Genomic DNA, 19,616 nt, shown 5'->3' on the forward strand with positions numbered 1-19,616 from the left:
GTAGCAAACAATACAGCTAGATCCTAAACCTGTGAAAAGGAAATCAGTCATTGCATTTTAATTCATGCCAGAACTTGCCAGCCAGAATATTTTAGATTCACTTCATAGCTGCTCACTGTGTGCTTTATGGAGCTTTCAACCAAATCACACAGTTTTCATCAGCTGATGGTGTTTGTTGTCATGGAGATGGATCTGCATGCACGGATGGATCTTCCACATAAGTGATCAAAAACTTCTGAGTATCATCTGTCCACTGACGAGGACCGTGTGATGTGGTTGAAATGGTTGTTTCATTGTAGAAATCCTCCCTGACACACACACACACACGGCCTGTTCTCACTGGGCCGTATTCAACCGCTGACCCTTTCCTTCTCAACATCATATAAATGTTGTGTGTTGCTAATTAAAGTCAGCCCACATGTGTTGGCTAGAGCAGCCACGTCACAACCCTGCCACTGACAAAACTGCTTCTGGTGAAACTCTCTGCCCTAATGGTGTTTTTTCCCAGGAGAAACAATGCAGCGCTTGTCTTCAGGCTACGTCGAGCATAATCCCTACACCTGGATTATAGTGGCACCGAGACAAGCAAGTTAAGGCATTTTGTGTTCAGACCAAAGAACCACTGGCCCCATTTCATCCAATCAGCATTGTGTGTAATCATCATATTGTACAAGATCGCCTAATAATAGCAGTGAAGGTTCACTGTTGTTGTTGTTGTTGTTTCACAATGAATCCATTCTATTATTGTGTTATTTAATCTTAAAATTGTCCTGGAATACTAATAGGTTTGCTTTTTGACAAACTTAATCAACCAAGTCTTTTAATAAATTCACATTCAATTTTAATTTCCACAGTGAGAGCTCTATTTTATGTTAATTCTAATCTGTTTTTTATCCAGTACAGTTGATTATATGCACATTTATATATCTTTAAAATAGTGTTTTTCTTACCTACCTCAGGTCAGTTTAGCGCAAAGTATGTGTTTTATGATGTGTGAATTGCTCCATGTTGTTTTCTAGCTCTTCACATTGCATCCATACTGCACTTTGTGTGACTCAGCATATCTTAAAACATCTGAACAATTGATGCAGCTGAAATCACATGCACTGTTGCAACACATTTGCCAATTCTGTGCAATAAATATTCTCTGCAATAAATCCGGTTTCAGAGGGGTGGCCATTGAGTCACCCAGCAGAGGATATTGGCACAATGGGATTCTTGTTCACGCTGCGACATGATTGGCCAGGACAAAGGTTCACAGCGCAGATTGCAGTGACCTTGAGGGGGACTAGACGAATAAATACCCCAAATCCACTAGGAGACCAGAGACTTCCAGCTCAGAAGTGACCAGAGGTTTTCTTAAGAGTTTGCTTTGTGTGGTGCAACAACAGGGAGGAAACATGGCCAGCCGGTGAGTTTCTGATGAATTTCATCTATTCCAAATGTAGTTTTCACCTTATATTGATGAACAAAAAGCAATGAATGAAAAAGCGTGTGCAAAATTCTATAATGTTGTACGGACAGTTTCTTTAACTTCTGTGACTCCTGTGACTCACTTGCTCAGAGTGTCTGCAGCTGATTATGCTCACAAGGGATTTAAAAGCTGATGCTGAACTCCCGCATGACCAGCCAGAAATTTAGCTTTTAGTGACTTAAACTAACAGACTCACACATTTAACTTGCTGAAAAATTTGATTAAGTTTGATTGACTTGGCGGCAATGTTGGTGGATGTCTTTGCTGTTCAATCACAGATTTGAACACCCAGCTGGTGGCTACAAGAAGATTTTTGAGACATGTGAGGAGCTGGCTGAGCCTCTCCCTGCGACTGTCACAGGTTTGTTTGCATATTTCAGACAGAAATAGGCTGCAGGCAAGTAATTCTTTCATATACTGTTTGCAGAGAACACAGAACCAGCATCCAAAGTAGACTCTGAAAGCATTTTTACAAACCAATACAGTATAAAGCTGATCTGTGCTTGTTCTGTTGGTGTTTTACAGGTAGGATTCCTTCATTTCTGAAGGGGAGTCTTCTTCGTCTGGGACCGGGGCTTTTTGAGGTTGGAGATGAACCCTTCTATCACCTCTTTGATGGCCAGGCCCTCATGCACAAATTCGACTTTAAGAATGGCCAAGTCACCTACTACCGAAAGTAAGGCCTTAAGGACAATATGAGTGATTATTTACATTGAAGCCATGTAACAACATCAACCTGCAGAGACTTGAAACTGGAGCATTTGTGTGCATCAAGTAGTTATTGTTGCAAAGTAAATAGTGTGCAGACTTCTATAATCAAGCTGCTCATGCAACAACATGAAATGATATCATAATTAGCAGCATTTAAAAAGGATGTGCAACATAATAGATTACCTAAAGTTATCTTTAAGCAAGCTGATTTCCTCATGATCATGCTGGGCGAGGCGTTTAGGTTTGATTCATAGAGACAAAAAAAAAAAACTTGAATAACACCTTTATTTAATGAGCAGCCTTTCGGGGATAGAAGGAAGACTTTCAATATATTTAACAATCAATTTCAATGAAACATTTTTTGCATGTCAGATATGAATGCATAATGTTTGGGTCTGAAATTCTTTTCCACTCTGTCCTCCGTGTAGGTTTGTCAGAACAGATGCTTATGTGAGAGCCATCACAGAGAAGCGTGTGGTGATCACTGAGTTCGGCACCTTTGCGTATCCTGATCCCTGCAAAAACATTTTCTCCAGGTGGGTTGCAAACTGGATTTTGTCCCGCTCTCCCTGGCTATCATCTGGACGACAAATGTGAAAATTAAAGTGCTCTTTATATGCACATTATATTCTACAGCATCTCTTCTTTTTGCAGGTTTTTCTCTTACTTCAAGGGCGTTGAGGTCACAGACAACTGCCTGGTGAACGTTTACCCGATCGGCGAGGATTTTTATGCTGTAACAGAAACCAACTACATCACTAAAGTAAACACGGAGACCTTGGAGACACTGAAGAAGGTACATCAACACAAATAGATCACATGATCACACAACATCAGAACGGTGCATCTCTTCATGTTAAAGCACAGCAAAATGTCTTTATGATCTATCCAGGTTGACATGTGCAACTATATCAACATTAATGGAGTGACAGCCCACCCTCACATTGAGAGAGATGGGACCGTGTATAACATTGGAAACTGCATGGGAAAAGGAGCAACACTGGCCTACAACATTGTCAGGATCCCACCCACACAGAAAGGTTCGGATCAGCGCTGGCATCACTGCACACACATTTCTATTTTGTGAGAAGTAGTGAAATTTCTTGCAGTATGAAACAGCTTAACACCTGTTTCAAACTTCACAACCTTTGCCTTTTTCCTTAGACAAGTCTGATCCCATTGAGAAGTCCAAGGTGGTGGTGCAGTTCCCCAGCGCTGAGAGGTTCAAGCCCTCCTATGTGCACAGGTGTGTGTAGACTCACAGGGTTTTTGTCAGTGATCCGTCTGACACGTTGTCATGGAAAGTATTGACTTTCTCTCCTGAACAATTTCTAGCTTCGGCATGTCAGAGAACTACTTTGTCTTCGTGGAGACCCCGGTGAAAATCAACCTGCTGAAGTTCCTGAGCGCCTGGAGCATCCGAGGCTCCAACTACATGGACTGTTTCGAGTCCAATGAGAGCCAAGGAGTAAGAACTCAAGTGTAGATCGGTGATTTTTGATGTTATCATCAGCTCTGCCCCTGAAATCTCATGATATCTGCTGTTTTATAGACCTTGTTTCACATTGCCAAGAAAGACCCAGGAGAGTACATTGATCTCAAGTTCAAAGGGGCCCCCATTGGCATGTTTCATCACATCAACACCTACGAGGACCAAGGCTTCATTGTTGTTGACCTCTGCGGATGGAAAGGGTAACAAGAAGCTAAATGCTGAACTTTCACTTGAACATTCTCTTATATCTTCTGTTTGATGCAGGAATATCATTGTTCATTATCACAGGTTTGAGTTTGTTTACAACTATCTCTGGTTGGCCAACCTGAGAGCAAACTGGGAGGAGGTGAAGAAGGCCGCCATGATGGCTCCACAGCCGGAGGTCCGCAGATATGTTATTCCCCTGGATGTCCACAAGGTGAGGCACCTGTTTTACCCACTGGGAGGACACAAATTGGCACCAACAGATGTACAGTCTCATATTATTTTCTCTCATCTCACTGTGGACTCGATGTAGGAGGAGCAGGGGAAGAACCTTGTCAGCCTGCCGTACACCACAGCCACAGCGGTGATGCACGCTGACGGGACGATCTGGCTGGAGCCGGAGGTGCTGTTCTCCGGGCCTCGCCAAGGTGCAAACACATTTAATTTACTCCCTCACGTTGGACACATTGATCTTGAATATATACACTGGAAGCATCTTCATTGTGTAACCATTTTATGTTTTTGTAGCTTTTGAGTTCCCTCAGATCAACTACGAGAGGTACGCAGGAAAGAACTACACGTACGCCTACGGCCTGGGTCTCAACCATTTCATACCTGACAGGGTAAGTTAACAAAATACAGTCAACTGTTAGTGAAACAGAGAGTGTGAAACAAACAAAAAAAAAAAACATTAACTGGTTTTGTTTTTTACTTGTTCAGATCTGCAAGTTGAACGTGAAGACCAAGGAGACCTGGGTATGGCAGGAACCAGACTCCTACCCCTCAGAGCCCCTGTTCGTTCAGACCCCTGATGGGGTAGATGAGGATGACGGTATGTCAACAGCAATATAAACACAACACGTTCACACCAACTATGAGAGGAACTGCTTCATGATAACGTGCTGCTGTGCCCTCAGGAGTGCTGCTGACCATCGTGGTGGCTCCCGGCTCCCAGAGACCAGGATACCTCCTCATCCTCAACGCCAAGGATCTGTCTGAGATCGCCAGGGCGGAAGTGGAGTGCAGCATTCCCGTCACCTTTCATGGGATGTACAAACCCTAATCATGCTCGTCTCAGGGTGTCAACAGTAGTCGGCCATTACAGGGTTGTAAACTGCCATTCAGTATTAAAACCAGGATAAACAAATGCATCGTGTCAAGAAAAATAAAGCTTTGTCAGCCAAATTGTTTGTGCGTTCTCATTCCCAGCTGACGTGGATCAATAGACAAATTACAATAACACACTGTGAATTTATGTGCTTTTTTGAGTCTGGTTGCTTCATCCCAACTCTAAACTGTCATCATAGGTTTAATTAGAAAGAACTTGGATATGTTCACATGCTGAGAATATTTAATGGTGGGAAAAATAAATTTGTTGAAATCGAGCATATGGTTGTTTTGTATTCTGTTATGTGGTACATTCATTGCCTATTTATTAGGTAGCATGGCGGCCAAATGAGCAAAGGCTCTGTGGTGTTTCCTGAGCAGGCATTTCTCTATATCACAGATCACTTGACGCTACAAATAATCCTTCAGCCTAAATTCTTGAGATATTTGTGGAGATTTTAAATATGTTGAAACACAAAAACCTCATTATGTTTGAACAAAGTGACCTTTCCGTGTCCGTCCTCATTGTGTTGTTCAGTGATTTCTGAATGTGATCTGAAGGGTAGAAGCATGCAGGTCTTGCAGCACTGCAAAGCTGATTAACTGTGTCACTGCTTAATCTGAAGGAACAAAGAACATGTTGCAATCAATTATTCTAAGTGCATAAAGATGGATGTGTGGACCTTGTGTACGATGTCATGATTCCAGAAGAACATCACTGTACATAAGATTCATGTACATAAACAAGGCATCCGTTGGGTTTGAACTGATCTTGTTTGGACGGGTTCAGATGAGGATTTAACTCCTGTTTTTGTCATTACGGTTGCACTGTGATGTTTGTGCGGCACATATAAAACACCTAACAGTCAATTTGATTCACGTGTTTCCTCCCCAGCTGATGCAAGCGGAGGAAACAACGCATCAAACATTACTGATATGGATTGGACTCGCTCACTGCATCAGTCAAATGGAGAACCCTGATTATTCAGTCACGTTTTCCGCTCCACTGCCAGATTTTAGGATCGCATTAATGAAAGGCTCAAAGGAATATTTTGCAATCGTGTATTTTGTAATCTCTCATTTTGGCCCCAAATCCAGCCCACTTCATCAGACTGATGCCAACAGATTTTTTAAAAAGGAGTGATTGCCTGTTGTTAATTAAACAATAAAAATTTTAGTTTTTTTTTCTGTTTATTTTTTTTTTTTACATGATGGCTCTTCAGCCGTCCAAAAAGAAAGAAATAAAACAAGATTACAGGAAATATTACTTTTCAGAATAAACTTAAGATGAAAAACACAGCAAAGGAAAAGCTTGATGGAAAACTCGATATCTCAGTTGTAACTATCACACCCTAAAAGAAGTCTCTCACACTCTGAAAGTCATTTGGGACAGAGGTTTGCTCAGTCAGGCGTAAACCAGTGTACAGTTATATACTTACTCTCCTAAATACACAGTGGATTTCACACTAATGTGACAAATAATGAAAAGGTAGAAGATAAAACAGAAAAAAACACAGCCTCACTATCACCAAACAAACCAATGACTGTAACTACTGCTACTGTGAATGGAAATAAAGACAATTAAACAATTATAAGAAAGCCAAAAAATAAAAGGTGACTTTGTAACAGTGTGGATTTCTGAAACAGTTTCACGTTCACCACTTTTCTTTGTACCACGAGATGAGAAGACTGAAACTGCTCTCACGTCTGTACACTAAGCACTACTCGAGACAAGGGAGGAAATTAGCTTACTTAGAGCGAGGGGAAACCACTAGCATGGCTCAGAAGGTCAAAAAATGGCAACCAGCACCTTTGAAGCTCAGTAACTTGTGGTTTTACAGGGAGTTAATTGCTGTTCAACATCAGATTGTACCAGCATGCAACTCCCATTTATGTACAGGTGAAACAAATTAGATGCAACATGTTAACTAACTGAACCGCAGAGGTGCTAGCAGGCCACTTCTTTTTACCTTGGACAGAGCCATGCTAGCTGTTTTAAGCTGAGCTAAGCTAATGGCCTCCTGGCTCCAGCTCCTGACTCAACACACAGACTCAGAATGACATCAATCTTCTCACCTAACTCTTGACAAGAAAGCGGTAATCGCATTTCCCTAAATGTCAAACGTCTCCTTCAAACCGGAGCAAGCCTCTGTCCCTTCACTTACACACAAAACACACAAGAATCAAAAATCAAGCAGAGCAAAGCAGAGGCTCACACTACTGAATCACAGATTTCATGAAATACATCTTCAGGCTTACTTCAACTGGATAAGTGACTACTGACAGCTTTGAAAATATCTTTATCAGCTATATAACGTTTGCATCTCAGGAGAAAAAAGGAATGAAGTATTGATAGTGCAAGGTTATAAGGTACATATATTAATATATTGTTTAGATACTGTCCTATAAGTAAAGTGCAAATCTCTGGATCAGATGAAAAGTGTGTGCAAGCATTTGTCATTTTTGACCGACTGATCCACCTGCCCATGCACAAATGAGCCCTTTACATTGGCTGCCACCTGCTTTACACGCCGTCTAAGTGAAACATTCACGTTACACAACATATCTTCTCTTCAACTCAAAGCATTTTCTTTAAAGTCCGGCCATTTAGAGTGGCCAAATATTATCTAGGATTGATCTCCTTTAGGTGTACATTGTGTACTTATAAACTTTGGGTGATTTCTGTTAACTGTGTGCATAATGTTTCTGTAATCCTGCCTAACTGGAGAGCAATTTCTGTAAACTGAAGTTCTCGATTCCCATATCTCCAAAATGTAGGGCCATTTTAATGTGAGAGCGTGTTTAGGAGATATGTTGAGGAAGTCTCTGCTTACTGTTGCCACAGGAAACTACATTTTCTAGAAACACCTCGTTGCATTTTGGTCAATAATCTGTCAAGCTAATTATCCATTTTATGGACTAAGTGGGAATGAAGGTGAACTGGGGACAGCTGGGGAGAAAGACCACTGAGGCCGGCTCGAGTGGAAATGTAGAGTCATCTAACAGCCCAAACTGCTCTCACACGCACACACACACACACATCACCTGTGCTGTCAGCAGCAACACTGGACACAGTTGCAGCATGACAAACACACACAAACACAATCACGAGGGGGCGTCTGGAAACCGTTTTTAACTGAGTTGTGTAACTGATGTTTAAGACCAGCTTATTTAGACCTGGGGACATGGAAGGCCAACAGTAGGTGAGTTAATTTAGGTTTTTTTCTAAGTGCAAGAAAACAGAGAAGACACGTTTTAGCTTGCCTCACTCTATAAGAGGGCAGTTGTTAGATTTGTGTGTGTGTGTGTGTGTGTGTGTGTGTGTGTATGTGTATGTGTGTTTGGGGCTGTGTTGATCTAGGCTTGGGGAATGAAGGGTGAAAGATCAGTTGGTCTCGTAGGTAGAGAGCAGGGCAGCATCCACAGGCTCCATGCAGGAGGGGCAGGTGAAGGATCTCATCAGCCAGTCGTCTATACAGTCCATGTGGTAGATGTGCATACACGGCAGGAACCGGATGGGGTCCCCGTATACAAAGTCCAGCATACAGATCACGCATCTGAAAACACATGAAATAAAGAGCTCACATACACACCAGCTGATTTCGTGACACAAAACTAAAACTCGTGATTAATCGAAAAAATAACTGACAGGTGTGTTGAAAATGGAAATAATTGTTAGTTGCAGCACTGCAGTTAGGTGATTTTTTTAAAATCAGTTTTGCCAAATGAATGAAATCATCACAGCCTCCCATGTGTATACTCAATATAATTAATTTTAATGATACTGGAGCTGCAGCCAACAATTATTTCAATTATCAATGAATGAATCTTTTAATCTAGTGTATAAAATGTCTGAAAATATTACAAAAGTTACCACCAGCAATTCCCTGGGCCTGAGTTAACATTTAATTCAAAATAATATCAAACAGAAAATGGGAGCAAATCCTCACATTTAGAAGATAAAACCGGGCAATGTTTGGCATTTCTGCTTGATAACTGACTCTCAAGTCAAGTAAATTGTACTTACATAGCCTAAAACACTACAAATATGTACAAAACTGTCAATTCAGACAATTAATAGATTACCAAAATTCAGTTTGATTAATTGGCTTTTCTTCAGCACAAGTAAAATGAAACAAACCGTTAACTGGTGTCCGATGGCGCATATCATGCATCCTCCTTATGGGTTAAATCTTACTCACATTTAAAAGTATCACAACATGAATAGTGAGGTCAAGAGTACAACAAATACTCCGTCTTGGTAAACACTGCTCAGCTCTGATGGCTTGCAACCCTCCTCTATGTAAACATCACACGCAGAAATGCAAAATGCTCACTCTCTGATCTTCTTCTCTGAGCCGTCTTGGCCTCCATCATAAACACCCTTAGGGAGGTGCTGGATGAGGCCAATGCGCTGAGCTATGCGGATCTGTTCCTCCTCTGTCAGCTGGGTGGCCAGACGGGCCTGACTAGGCGTGGGATGGTACATGGGCATGTGAGCCTGCTCCTGGTAACAGAAAAGAGACTCCAACGTGAAACAAAAACAGCTTCCTGCTTTATCAGCTCACTTTGTCTGTACAGAGTGGTTTGGCTGGTCGGGCTCTGTGAGGGGATAAACTGACAAATAAAGCAGTGTGGACATCCTGACAGGCTCGTGGGATGAGTCTAAAACCTGTTTGTTTACTCAGTTATACTACTGACTACAATGGATCCAAGGCAGATTTATAGAAAGGCAACAGACATGGAAATGAATTGCCATGAATTACGAGTTATTACGTGAATTATTATCTAATACTAACAGGCATATTTTCATGAGCTCTACCTGCCGTATATTAACATTTAGGCTTTTAACTTCGATCACTCTTACACTCACTTGTCCTACGTGTGTCAGAAACACGCTATCTGAATCAGTAACGTGGAAGTTGTGTGCTAGCAGTCCTCACCTGGTACGGTGGAGGTGGCTCCAGGTCTGGATCTGTCCCGTCCCCGAAACTCGCCCTATCTGACTGGGAGTCATGAAGCAGAGAGATGTCGTCTGATGTCGGAGACTTGAGACAGTTGCCCATATCTCCGTGTCTCCAGTCCTGTCCTGCCCGACGTTAAAATCAGATCTTTGTTGCTCAAGTTGCTCTCGGTGGCTAATGTTAATTTTGTCTGATATCTCATAAACTATTAATTTGCAGCCCAACGACCCAGAACCAAAGATAGCATGAACATGATTATCAAACTTCTACATAAACGTCAAGTCTAATGTCCACATTAGTTTCTCTTCATGTTTACACGGACCTCCACCTGAAAAACAAAACAAAGAACTCCCTTTGCTAACGACAGCTAGCAGCCGAGCTAGCTACTTTTTCGCTAGCCAGCTGGGCGACTTCCTTGATAAGTATCGCTCATTCCTTTGAAAGAATCACAATTTCAAGAAAATAGTTACTTCAGCAGCAACTGTGGCTGAGACACTGAGCCGCCTGAGTGTTGGACTGTAGCGACATTTCCGCCTTTTAACTTCGCGAGTAACATTTAACAGTTTGCTCCCTTGCTAGCTTTTTTTCTTCAACCGGAGGACATGTTATCGGTCCGTTGGATATGACGTACGGGTGTAGCTCTGCATGTTGATTGGATGGTTTCTTTTACGTACCCCATGCGAGAGCCAAAGTCCCACCCCTTTCAATGATAGAAATGCAATATAAATAATTTAAAATAATAATAAAAAACAATGATAACTTATTCATATTTGATTGATTTGTTGATATATTAATTAATTTATAATATTATAACTGACAAACATTTATAATTGATAAATTATTCATTCCAATAAACAAACATTCATTCAAAATTATCAGCAAATGTTTATAAAAATGTGCCAGATGTTATCCAAACCAAATTTGAGCAAAACTTGGTTATTACCATACAAATTCTGTATATTCAAGACAGAAGACAGAAATCCTGCATAGCATATATCACAAATTTCCATTTCATACTTCTGTTTGTAATAATGAGGCAGAATCTCTTAACGTTTCTTTAGTTGTACTGATGACACACAGATTTTTAATATCACTATTAAAGACGCAAATCCCAATGCATGGCCTTTTGTGGTACAATAAAAAGTGCTTAGGGAACGGCACTGGGTGCTGTTTTTAAAAAAATCATAGTATTAATATATCAGAATATGTTGTTTATTATATCACATATTATATACTGTATCATAAATATAACTTGTTCCTTTTCCTTTCCTTCATGCTGCTGTAATCAGTGAATTAGACTCCCCTCAGAATCAGTTATATCTTATATGTGACCTTATATAATGTACATCCTACGTTTTTCTTTCACACTTTATTGATATTGACAGCTGTTGTAATGTTTGTTAAAATTAACCTCACTCATGTTTTCGTTAGTTGTAATGTCATTGCAAATGTTTTGTCAGATTTTTTTTTTTTTTTCATTTTTAACAATATTAGTGAAAATATAATCTGTCCATTCAAGAGGTTAAAGTGTCCTCACTGCGCAAGATTGATCACTCTAAACGTTATGATCTTGAAATGGTTTATTCACATTTTTTTCATTTTTAGTTAAGAATACACAGGTATGTTCACTGTTTCCCTTTTGTGCTAAACTCTTTAAACTGACATGAAGAGACTAGAGGTCTAATCAGGCACAGTAAGTGAAAACACCTGTGTGTGTTTGTGAATCATCGTTGTGAAGCACCTTCAATGAGAACGTGTCTACACAATTACATTTTATAATTGTATGGTTTTAAATGATTTCTTCCTTGCTTTTTAATTTTCAGATAACCTGTAGAAGTGTCTTTTATCTCTTTCGTTGGACACTTTTCTTAAAATAAATATGATGTGGACCCTTTCTAAGAAGGTCTGTTCCACTACTTTCTGTATCCACCAGTATGATCATATTACTGAATGAATAATACATACAGAAAGCTTTTGTTAATTCTGGTAATTTCTAATATATATATATATATTTATATTTATATCTACAAGTAAATCCATTATGAGACACTTGTTTTGACGTTTGTACAAAGATATTTAAAAAAGACATAACAGTGGCAACTTGGGGACACCTTTATTTGTATATACAGCTATTGTACACATAAAAACCCACAAAGTATTTGCATTCCAGGAACTTATGATACAAATCTCCATGTTTTTGGTTAAGTGAGTTTCACAGAATTGGCCTTCTTCAGGCAAATAAAACAAAAACACAAACCTTAAACCTTTACCTTTAAAGCTCATCAGCTGAGACTGTTTTTTTTTTCTCTAAATGTTACAAACAGCATAATTTCTCTGTACATTATTAGTAAGTAATAGAGTAATGTTAATTTGTGAAGCAAATGTGTCATGGTGTGTCTACAGTGTTTCTACAGTCATCGTCTGCAATGGTTCGTACAATATTCACGAGGAAGAAAAAGGTGGAAATAGATGAAAGATTGTTTTGTTTTCATATCAGTTCATAGTAAAATCACATGCCCAACAATTCTCACAATCAAATGTTGGATATAATTGTTGGAAAATTCTCATTTAAAAGGTGTAGACTTGAAAATAAAAATGAACATAACAGACTGTTTTGAAGGATAATTAAGAAATTTGAAAGATTTGAGGTGTGTAGGGGGCATGATTTAACAATAACGAGGAGTGAAATGACAAATAAGCATCTTTTCTATGTTATCCTATTACTGTAGTCATATCTGACAACTTATTATGTTCAATACCAAAAAGAAAAATGACGGGGAGAATCAGGCAGTTTTTTTCCCCTGCACATTCATTCATACTGTAAAAAAAATCCAGCATTATTGAGTGTTACTTATCAGTATCCACATTGTCTGGTAAAGTATCAGATCGCCTCTTCATGATGGCTTCCTGTATTGATCTGGTCTAATAGATGGCAATGGTGTGATGGTCACAACGTATTTACAAAACAATTACTTTATAAGAAAATGTAGTTACATATTCACACACCCCACAGATAAATACTGTTAAGAGCAACACTGAATCATTTAGAAACATCTTCAGAAATGAAAATATCTATTGACACAAATGACATAATTTGACCCATTCATTTATTTTCTGCATCCCGCAACTATTTGAGAAGTGTTATTACTCTCTATCATCAAGTACAAGTCAGGAAATAGACCTTATTTATTGTCAGTGTTCTGTGTGAATTGACAACTACAGTTTCAGGAAGTACTGTTCTTTCTGTTTTGTTTGTTTTGGGTTCACATTTTACCAAACATCCAGAGGGCTCATGGCCTCCAAGCACTGATGCAAAAAGAGTCACATTAACCTTGACTCTGCACAGTCGCACAGAGTCCTCTAACATCTCTCTGGGATTCCCCTTCCTCCATCATGCTGTGCCTCCTGTCCCTAGCACCTGTCGTCCTCCTCTGTGTCGCTGAGAGGATCGCAGCCCGCAGCAGAGGTTGTCTGCGCCAGGCGCTTCCGAAAATGTCCGTTGGGGACCTGCCAGCCAGTCCGCAAGCGCGGGCGGGCCGAGCTGATGGTGTTTGAGCGTCCCAGGCTGCAGGCCACGGCCGCCTCGAAGGTCAACGTTTCCATGGGACCGGAGGGGTCTGGGCTGTGGTCGCCCTCTTGGGAGGCCAGGAACGGCTCGGAGGGGTAGCGTCGAGGTGGGGATGGGTGTCTGCCTGCCTCGCTCCCCCTTTCTCCTGCGCTCCCCTCTTGGGTCTCCCAGGTGGGCTTGCCCCGCCTCACGGTCTCTGGGCTGCCTTGTTCATCCTCGTCTTCGCCGACAGAGGGGTGCGTGCGACACACGAGCGGGGAGTAGGAGATGTGAGGGCGAGAGCGGGTCGGGGTCTGGGATGAAGGTCGACGGCCACTGGGGGTGCTGGACTCTGAGGTGGAGGGCACCGGACTGTCCGAGCTGTTGCCCTGTAGACGTGTATAAAGAAAGAAATGGAACAATCAACGGTGTCATGGATCGTCTTTTGTAGGACAAATGGAAAACTGAAACATGTCATAATCTAACGTGTAAAATCAGAAGAGTGCTCCTTTAATTTGCTAAGCTAGTACTTTTAGGATCAAATTGAAGTATAAAGTCGAACTAGAACAAGTACTCTTAACAAGTGCTGTGCTGCAAAACATTATTCTTGACATACATCAGACTGAGCACCTTTTTCTCCAATTTATCCACACATCAATTCCTTATTCTTTTCTTTTTACATTTCTTAGTTTGTTGTGAGCTGCACATTTCAGTATTATTGTATATAATGATAATATGTTGCTTTTGTTGTCTTTTAATTCTGTTGTCCACATAAATGCTTCCCAGCAAATTGTAATGTAAAGCTATCAAGGAGCTACAAGGGCCTTTTGTTCATTGTGATGTATAATGCATAATGAATGTGAGATATATTGATATCAGAAAAGAACTCTTATTCATGTCTTATAATAAAACAATGCAAAGAGTCTAACTGACATGCAAAAAAAAATCTAGTTATAGGGGAAATTTGCGGATTCACTTTGACAGACTTTACAGTTTTTCTTGATCAAAGCCTTGTTAATTTGTGACCCTGCTTTGTTGCCGTGCAAGTCCTTGAATCAGTTAACTGGACAGAGTTTTTCCATCCTACCTGTTTATCTTGGGGGTGAGCTCTCTCTGCACTAGAGGATCGCGAGGGCTGCAAGCTTCTTTCCTCTGAGTTACAGCGAGATGTGTCTGGAGAGAGGAGGTGACAGCGCTCCTTAGACCGGCCACGCTCCCTGTCGCCCTGCTGCCAGTGTTCAGACCGAGAAACTAGAGAGAACACATCCAGGAGAGGAGGCAAAGTAAAATGTGATTCATATTTGCAAATGTTAACAAAAATATCAACCTTTCATGCACACAAACTGATATGATAATAAGAGGTGAGCAAGACCAACCAGCAGCCTTGTAGCTTTTGTGACGAGGTCGATAAACTCGCTCGGGACTTTTTTCCTCCTGCCAAAGACCGTTCACCCGCTGATCCGCAACGGTGGAGGCTGAACGCTTCATGGAGCCACTCGCAACCTCCGCCTGCTTTTCATGTGAAAACATGCACAAACAGAACAGACAGACGTGCAAGCGCAAGGCACACACACAGAGAAGATTAAACGTACAGTCATTACAGTCAGATTATTTCATTCAGAAACAAGCGGACCATTGCAGAGAGTTTAAAAAAAAAGTCATGCTTTAGTCAGTGCAAAAACAAACAAACAAAAAAAACGGCATCCTCATAGACTTGTTAGGTTTAGTTTCCTCTATTCTGGAGATAAAAGAGAGCAAGGTAAGAAGGCAAGACCTCAGCATTCAAACATCCCATTTTAACAATTCTTTGAGCCTTAATCAGACTCCCAGAAGAACAAAATCAAGCCAAAACTCTACTGCTTTAAACTTCTCCGCATCTCGTGCATGTAAGGAACAAGGCACTTTGGCATTACAGCCCATGCAGCCACTGACGTCCTCAAGGTCCAGCACAGAGGCCGTGTCGTGGAAGATGAGTGTACCTGTGACTCTACAGCCAGACGGGGCATGGAAGAGGCCCGCACACACAGGCCCCTCCCTAGCGGAAGCTCCAGTGGGGCTTCAATCCCCCTACTGCACTCGCCCACCTAAGTGAGTACAGAAACAAGAGAGGAGGGCAAGGAGAGACAGAGCACCAATCAGGCTCGTCCCCGCCAGGACTGCCTCTATATAGATATATACAGAGGTCCAGTTCAGGTGAGAGGAGGGCAGACAAGCCATTTCATCACTGAGGGTCATCTATCATAGCCATCACCATCGCCATCCAATCAGAAGCCATTCCAGCCAAAAACGGACAGAAGAACAACTAGCAACAGGAAAACTGACTTCAAGGAGGAGATAGAAACAGTGTGAGGTTGAATAAGAGGAGCAAAGTGTGAAGAAGAAGAGCGAGAGTAGACGAGAAACACAACAGTTCACAGGGAAAGATGGAATCCATATTTCAGCTTGGAGGTACATTCAATCATGCACGTTCAGGGCTCAGCAAACAGAGCCACACATCTGTCTGGGGCCCGAACACATTCCTCTGCAAGAACAAACACTAACATGTGGGTACTTCGGAATAATTTCAGATCATTCCCCTGGCAGGCGACGTACACCAGTAAAACCAGACAGTATAGACACAGCTAGACATCAACAGTTTGACAATCTGTCTTTGCTATTCCAACCATCTGCAGGACTAAAAGACAGGAGCACAGAGAGCAGCGGTGCCGTGCTCTGCAAGGCACTGAGAAAAATCACAGCAACGTCATCCGTTAAAGCATGTTCACGCCGTTTTTCTGTGGGGTTACACACTTCAATACGAGCTTGGAAAGTGGGAATCTGTGCTCTAAAGACAGTGGTTCCAAACCTAGGGGATCACATGGTAACTCTAAAGGGCAACACACATCAGCGGCACGTTGTTTTCACCAGCAGGCTCGACACACCCGCTGGCCACGGCTCTGTGTTGGATGATTTTCTTAAAATATTTTGGAGAAAAGGGAGGATGTTTGGTGTGTTTTATCAGAGGGTAGGATTTTAGTGATAATGTCTCTGCGTGTGTGACATTGGCTAACTAACGCCGGGTGCAAGCTGCACTTCATATCTGAAGTGGACTCATTCACCACTGAGCCCTCATCCACAGCAGCCTACTATTATCCTGCATCGGGGCTGGATACTTAACCATGATGGATCGGCTGAGATCATGTTTTTGTTGCACTGAATGTGTTTTTATACTGATGGTCTGTCTACCACAGCATTATGTAGTGTGTGTTTATGTGTGTGTGTGTCACTGAGAAAGAGACGGAGGGATATTTTTGACACTGAAACGTGGCTTCAGGCTGTCGTCTGTCGTCACAGTTTGATTTTCTAATTGCAGAGGCTGGTCCTCGACTCAGCTGGTACTTAAAAAAACAGTAATCAGTAACAATGACTTGTAAAATCTGAGTAACCAGCTCATCCCTTCTCTATACTATGGCAGCTTCTTCCATCTGTGTGATGCACCGAGAGGCTGTCAACTGACGTGAGGCCGCAGATGTGTGTTGGACTTTAGGGGTTGTGAAATGAACGTGAGATATTTTCTGAATTTGACCCCTGGAAATGATTCAAAAAACAATCTGAGAAGGAAAAAAATGCTGTTTCATTTAACTGGTCACAACACGAGCACAACCTGTGACGATTCAACAGCGCTTCATCACAAGTTATAAAAGGTTATGAACCACTGCTGTCAGGCATGGCTGTGGTATTGATGGCCGCATGCTCGTGTTGGTCCTGTTTTCTCACCGGATTCTGCTGTTCAGTAGCTTCAGCGTCGGAGCTGATGGGCTGCAGGAATAGCTCCTGGGGTGAGATGGGGCTCAAAGCCACAAAGCCTCCTCTGGTCCTGTGTTGGGACAGAAAGAAGTCAACAAACGTGAACAGAGAGCACAAATACAACAAATCTGCACATGTGCACAGACTCACAGGGCCGAGCCAGCGCTGTGGGCCATCATCGGCAGCGTCTGGGTGTTGGACAGAATGTCTTCGGGGAGCGTGGAGGCGTCCAGACGCTTGAACATTAAGTTACTCTTCTGAGATGAGAGAAATAAAAACATAAGAAGCCAAACACAGGTCGAGGGCTTCCTTTCAGTTTCATTTTCATGTCGTTCAGGCCACATTTAAGAAGTGACTTCGGTGCACTTCCACTTCCACTTCCTGCATGTGCATCATTCTATATCATGCCTATTATCTCTACCGATTTTAGAGGTTATTCTTCTTGTTTCTTCATGTAATTAATCAAACTATGCCTTAAAAGTGAAACATAACACTGTCAGATGAAGTTATACCAGATCCTGTCATGTGAGGATGGACATGGCTTTCCTGGACAGAAAGAAATCATGTGTCATTTATCATACATCTCTCTCAGCATGCAGAGCTGACCTGAGCTTCAAGTTGTTGCCGGAGCTTCTTGGCTTTGTTCTGCTTGAAATAGTCCATGATCATCATGGAGGCGTAGATCTTCCCCACTGTCATGTCTGTATCTGTGAGGGCAGACGCGCTACATTAGCTGTGACTGCTTGTCTCTCAGTATTACATTCAGTATTTCCTCCATAGTTAAGAGTCAGACCTTTGTTGATAGGTACCAGTAGGTCCAAGGTCTTCTGGGGCAGATAGGGCCAAATGATACTGATTTCTTTTTGCAGTTCACTGTCCAGACCGATGCGGTCCTCACCACCTGTGACAAACATCCACATTCAGCCACTTTGACAAACAGGATGTGCGTATCACAATCATCACAGGCTTATCAGTGACCTCTTGCTATTTTGATGTCCAGAGCTGTGCGGATGAGTGACATCAGGGTGGAGGTGAAGTGGACGGTCATGTCTTCATCCACAGGCATGTTCATCAACACCAACCTCTGAGAGACAACAAGGAGAAGACAGGAGGAGATTCATTCATCAAAATGAGTCACTGAAATGGTCTGTCAGTACTTTCACATTTAAGCTCGTACTACATCAAAAAAACATAAACATCACTCATTAAGTTCATCTGGTCCAATTATTGGGTCTCTGTGCATTTTCTTAAATGGAATAATTGATGAACAACATTTGATTGAAATGATTCTCCAGAGATTTCCACAGTTTGACTCCACACACTCACACGCACATCTGCTTTAATGTAGTTCAAGCAAACTGAGCTTTAAAATGAAATTCCCTTCTGCGATCAACATCAGCTGATCTTCACTCAAACGACTTCTGCACATTTTCTAGCATTAATTTGCTTTTGGCTTCAAACAGACCTGACAAAGTTTTGAATTCAACTAAATGGTTCAGTTTTATTAGCCATGACTTGATAAAAAGCCTGCTGGTTGCCTTGAAGCCACCATCTATCATTTGCATTGTTCTTTTCTGTAGTAAATATAATAGATTTCTATTATAGACACAGGATTTGACCTGACTTTTCGACTCATCTAAACCTTGTGTGTTTAGAAAAAAGTGAGAAAGTTTTCAGTACCTTATAGGCGATCTTAGCAGGACATTTTTTGCCCAGGCCCAGAGGTGGAGACATGTGTGTTAACATCTCATACATGGCCGTGTAGTGAATACGACCACTTCAGAGGCAAAAAAAAAAAAGGGGTGATAAATGAAAGGAGAGAAACAGAAGCAGAAGGAGGAGAGGTTAATGAAGTAAAACTCAGATCTGATGCAGATGAACACAAACAGCGAGCTCTCCTTTCAAGGTCTTCTACTTCTTATGCGAGATTTGAAATTTTTTTCTTCTTCTTGCAAGAAAAAGTTGCCTTTTGCTCGTGAACTCTAGATGATCTTTTGGATTTGAATTTCATCAACTTGTGCTGAACCAGACAGCTCACTGCAGTGTAGTAACATTTCACACTCTTTGACGGCCCCCTGCTGGATAAAGCGGGACATGAATGTTGATCAGGTCTGCTTGAAACTGCAAAAAAAAAAAAAAAAAAAAAAATGGAGCAGCAATAAGATCTCACCATGCCAGACGATCATACTCCCCCCAGATGCGAACAAACTCGTCCAGGTGATGGGGACCCAGGATGGAAGAGTCTCTTGTCAGGTACTCAAAGTTATCCATGATCACAGCCACAAACAGATTTAGCATCTAAAAGGGACATGAGAAGAAAACTGATGTGCA

General features: G+C 41.6%; 3 protein-coding genes across 3 annotated transcripts in view; 1 reads left to right on the top strand and 2 right to left on the bottom strand.

Moving 5' to 3' along the window:
- The first annotated feature begins 1,280 nt into the window (after positions 1 to 1,280).
- Positions 1,281 to 5,264, top strand: rpe65a (retinoid isomerohydrolase RPE65 a). The gene is made up of 14 exons (XM_076745177.1): positions 1,281 to 1,411; positions 1,753 to 1,835; positions 2,000 to 2,150; positions 2,614 to 2,721; positions 2,840 to 2,981; positions 3,078 to 3,225; positions 3,350 to 3,431; positions 3,521 to 3,653; positions 3,738 to 3,877; positions 3,966 to 4,095; positions 4,195 to 4,309; positions 4,410 to 4,504; positions 4,602 to 4,713; positions 4,799 to 5,264. Exons 1-14 carry the CDS (start codon positions 1,401 to 1,403, stop codon positions 4,942 to 4,944), a joined length of 1,596 nt encoding a protein of 531 aa, XP_076601292.1. The 5' UTR covers positions 1,281 to 1,400; the 3' UTR covers positions 4,945 to 5,264.
- A 930-nt stretch (positions 5,265 to 6,194) lies between these two features.
- LOC143329653 (RING finger protein 11-like) lies at positions 6,195 to 10,576 on the bottom strand. Its single transcript, XM_076745652.1, has 3 exons — positions 9,932 to 10,576; positions 9,326 to 9,495; positions 6,195 to 8,545 (listed from the first exon to the last, which is right to left on the bottom strand). The coding sequence occupies exons 1-3, from the start codon at positions 10,052 to 10,054 to the stop codon at positions 8,374 to 8,376; spliced, it is 465 nt and encodes a 154-aa protein (XP_076601767.1). The 5' UTR covers positions 10,055 to 10,576; the 3' UTR covers positions 6,195 to 8,373.
- Positions 10,577 to 12,050: 1,474 nt separating this feature from the next.
- LOC143329631 (voltage-dependent R-type calcium channel subunit alpha-1E-like) overlaps positions 12,051 to 19,616 on the bottom strand; it is a 53,857-nt gene continuing 46,291 nt past the window's right edge. Inside the window, exons 37-47 of the mRNA XM_076745618.1 lie at positions 19,456 to 19,583; positions 18,966 to 19,062; positions 18,264 to 18,369; positions 18,079 to 18,186; positions 17,892 to 17,992; positions 17,436 to 17,542; positions 17,256 to 17,355; positions 15,479 to 15,583; positions 14,876 to 15,011; positions 14,587 to 14,750; positions 12,051 to 13,888 (exon numbers count right to left, since the gene is read on the bottom strand). Coding sequence (XP_076601733.1) covers positions 13,364 to 13,888; positions 14,587 to 14,750; positions 14,876 to 15,011; positions 15,479 to 15,583; positions 17,256 to 17,355; positions 17,436 to 17,542; positions 17,892 to 17,992; positions 18,079 to 18,186; positions 18,264 to 18,369; positions 18,966 to 19,062; positions 19,456 to 19,583 — 1,677 coding nt within the window. The 3' untranslated portion in view covers positions 12,051 to 13,363. The remainder of the gene's footprint in view (positions 13,889 to 14,586; positions 14,751 to 14,875; positions 15,012 to 15,478; positions 15,584 to 17,255; positions 17,356 to 17,435; positions 17,543 to 17,891; positions 17,993 to 18,078; positions 18,187 to 18,263; positions 18,370 to 18,965; positions 19,063 to 19,455; positions 19,584 to 19,616) is intronic.

Source organism: Chaetodon auriga, chromosome 12 (assembly GCF_051107435.1).
Source record: "Chaetodon auriga isolate fChaAug3 chromosome 12, fChaAug3.hap1, whole genome shotgun sequence".
Lineage (NCBI taxonomy): Eukaryota > Metazoa > Chordata > Actinopteri > Chaetodontiformes > Chaetodontidae > Chaetodon > Chaetodon auriga.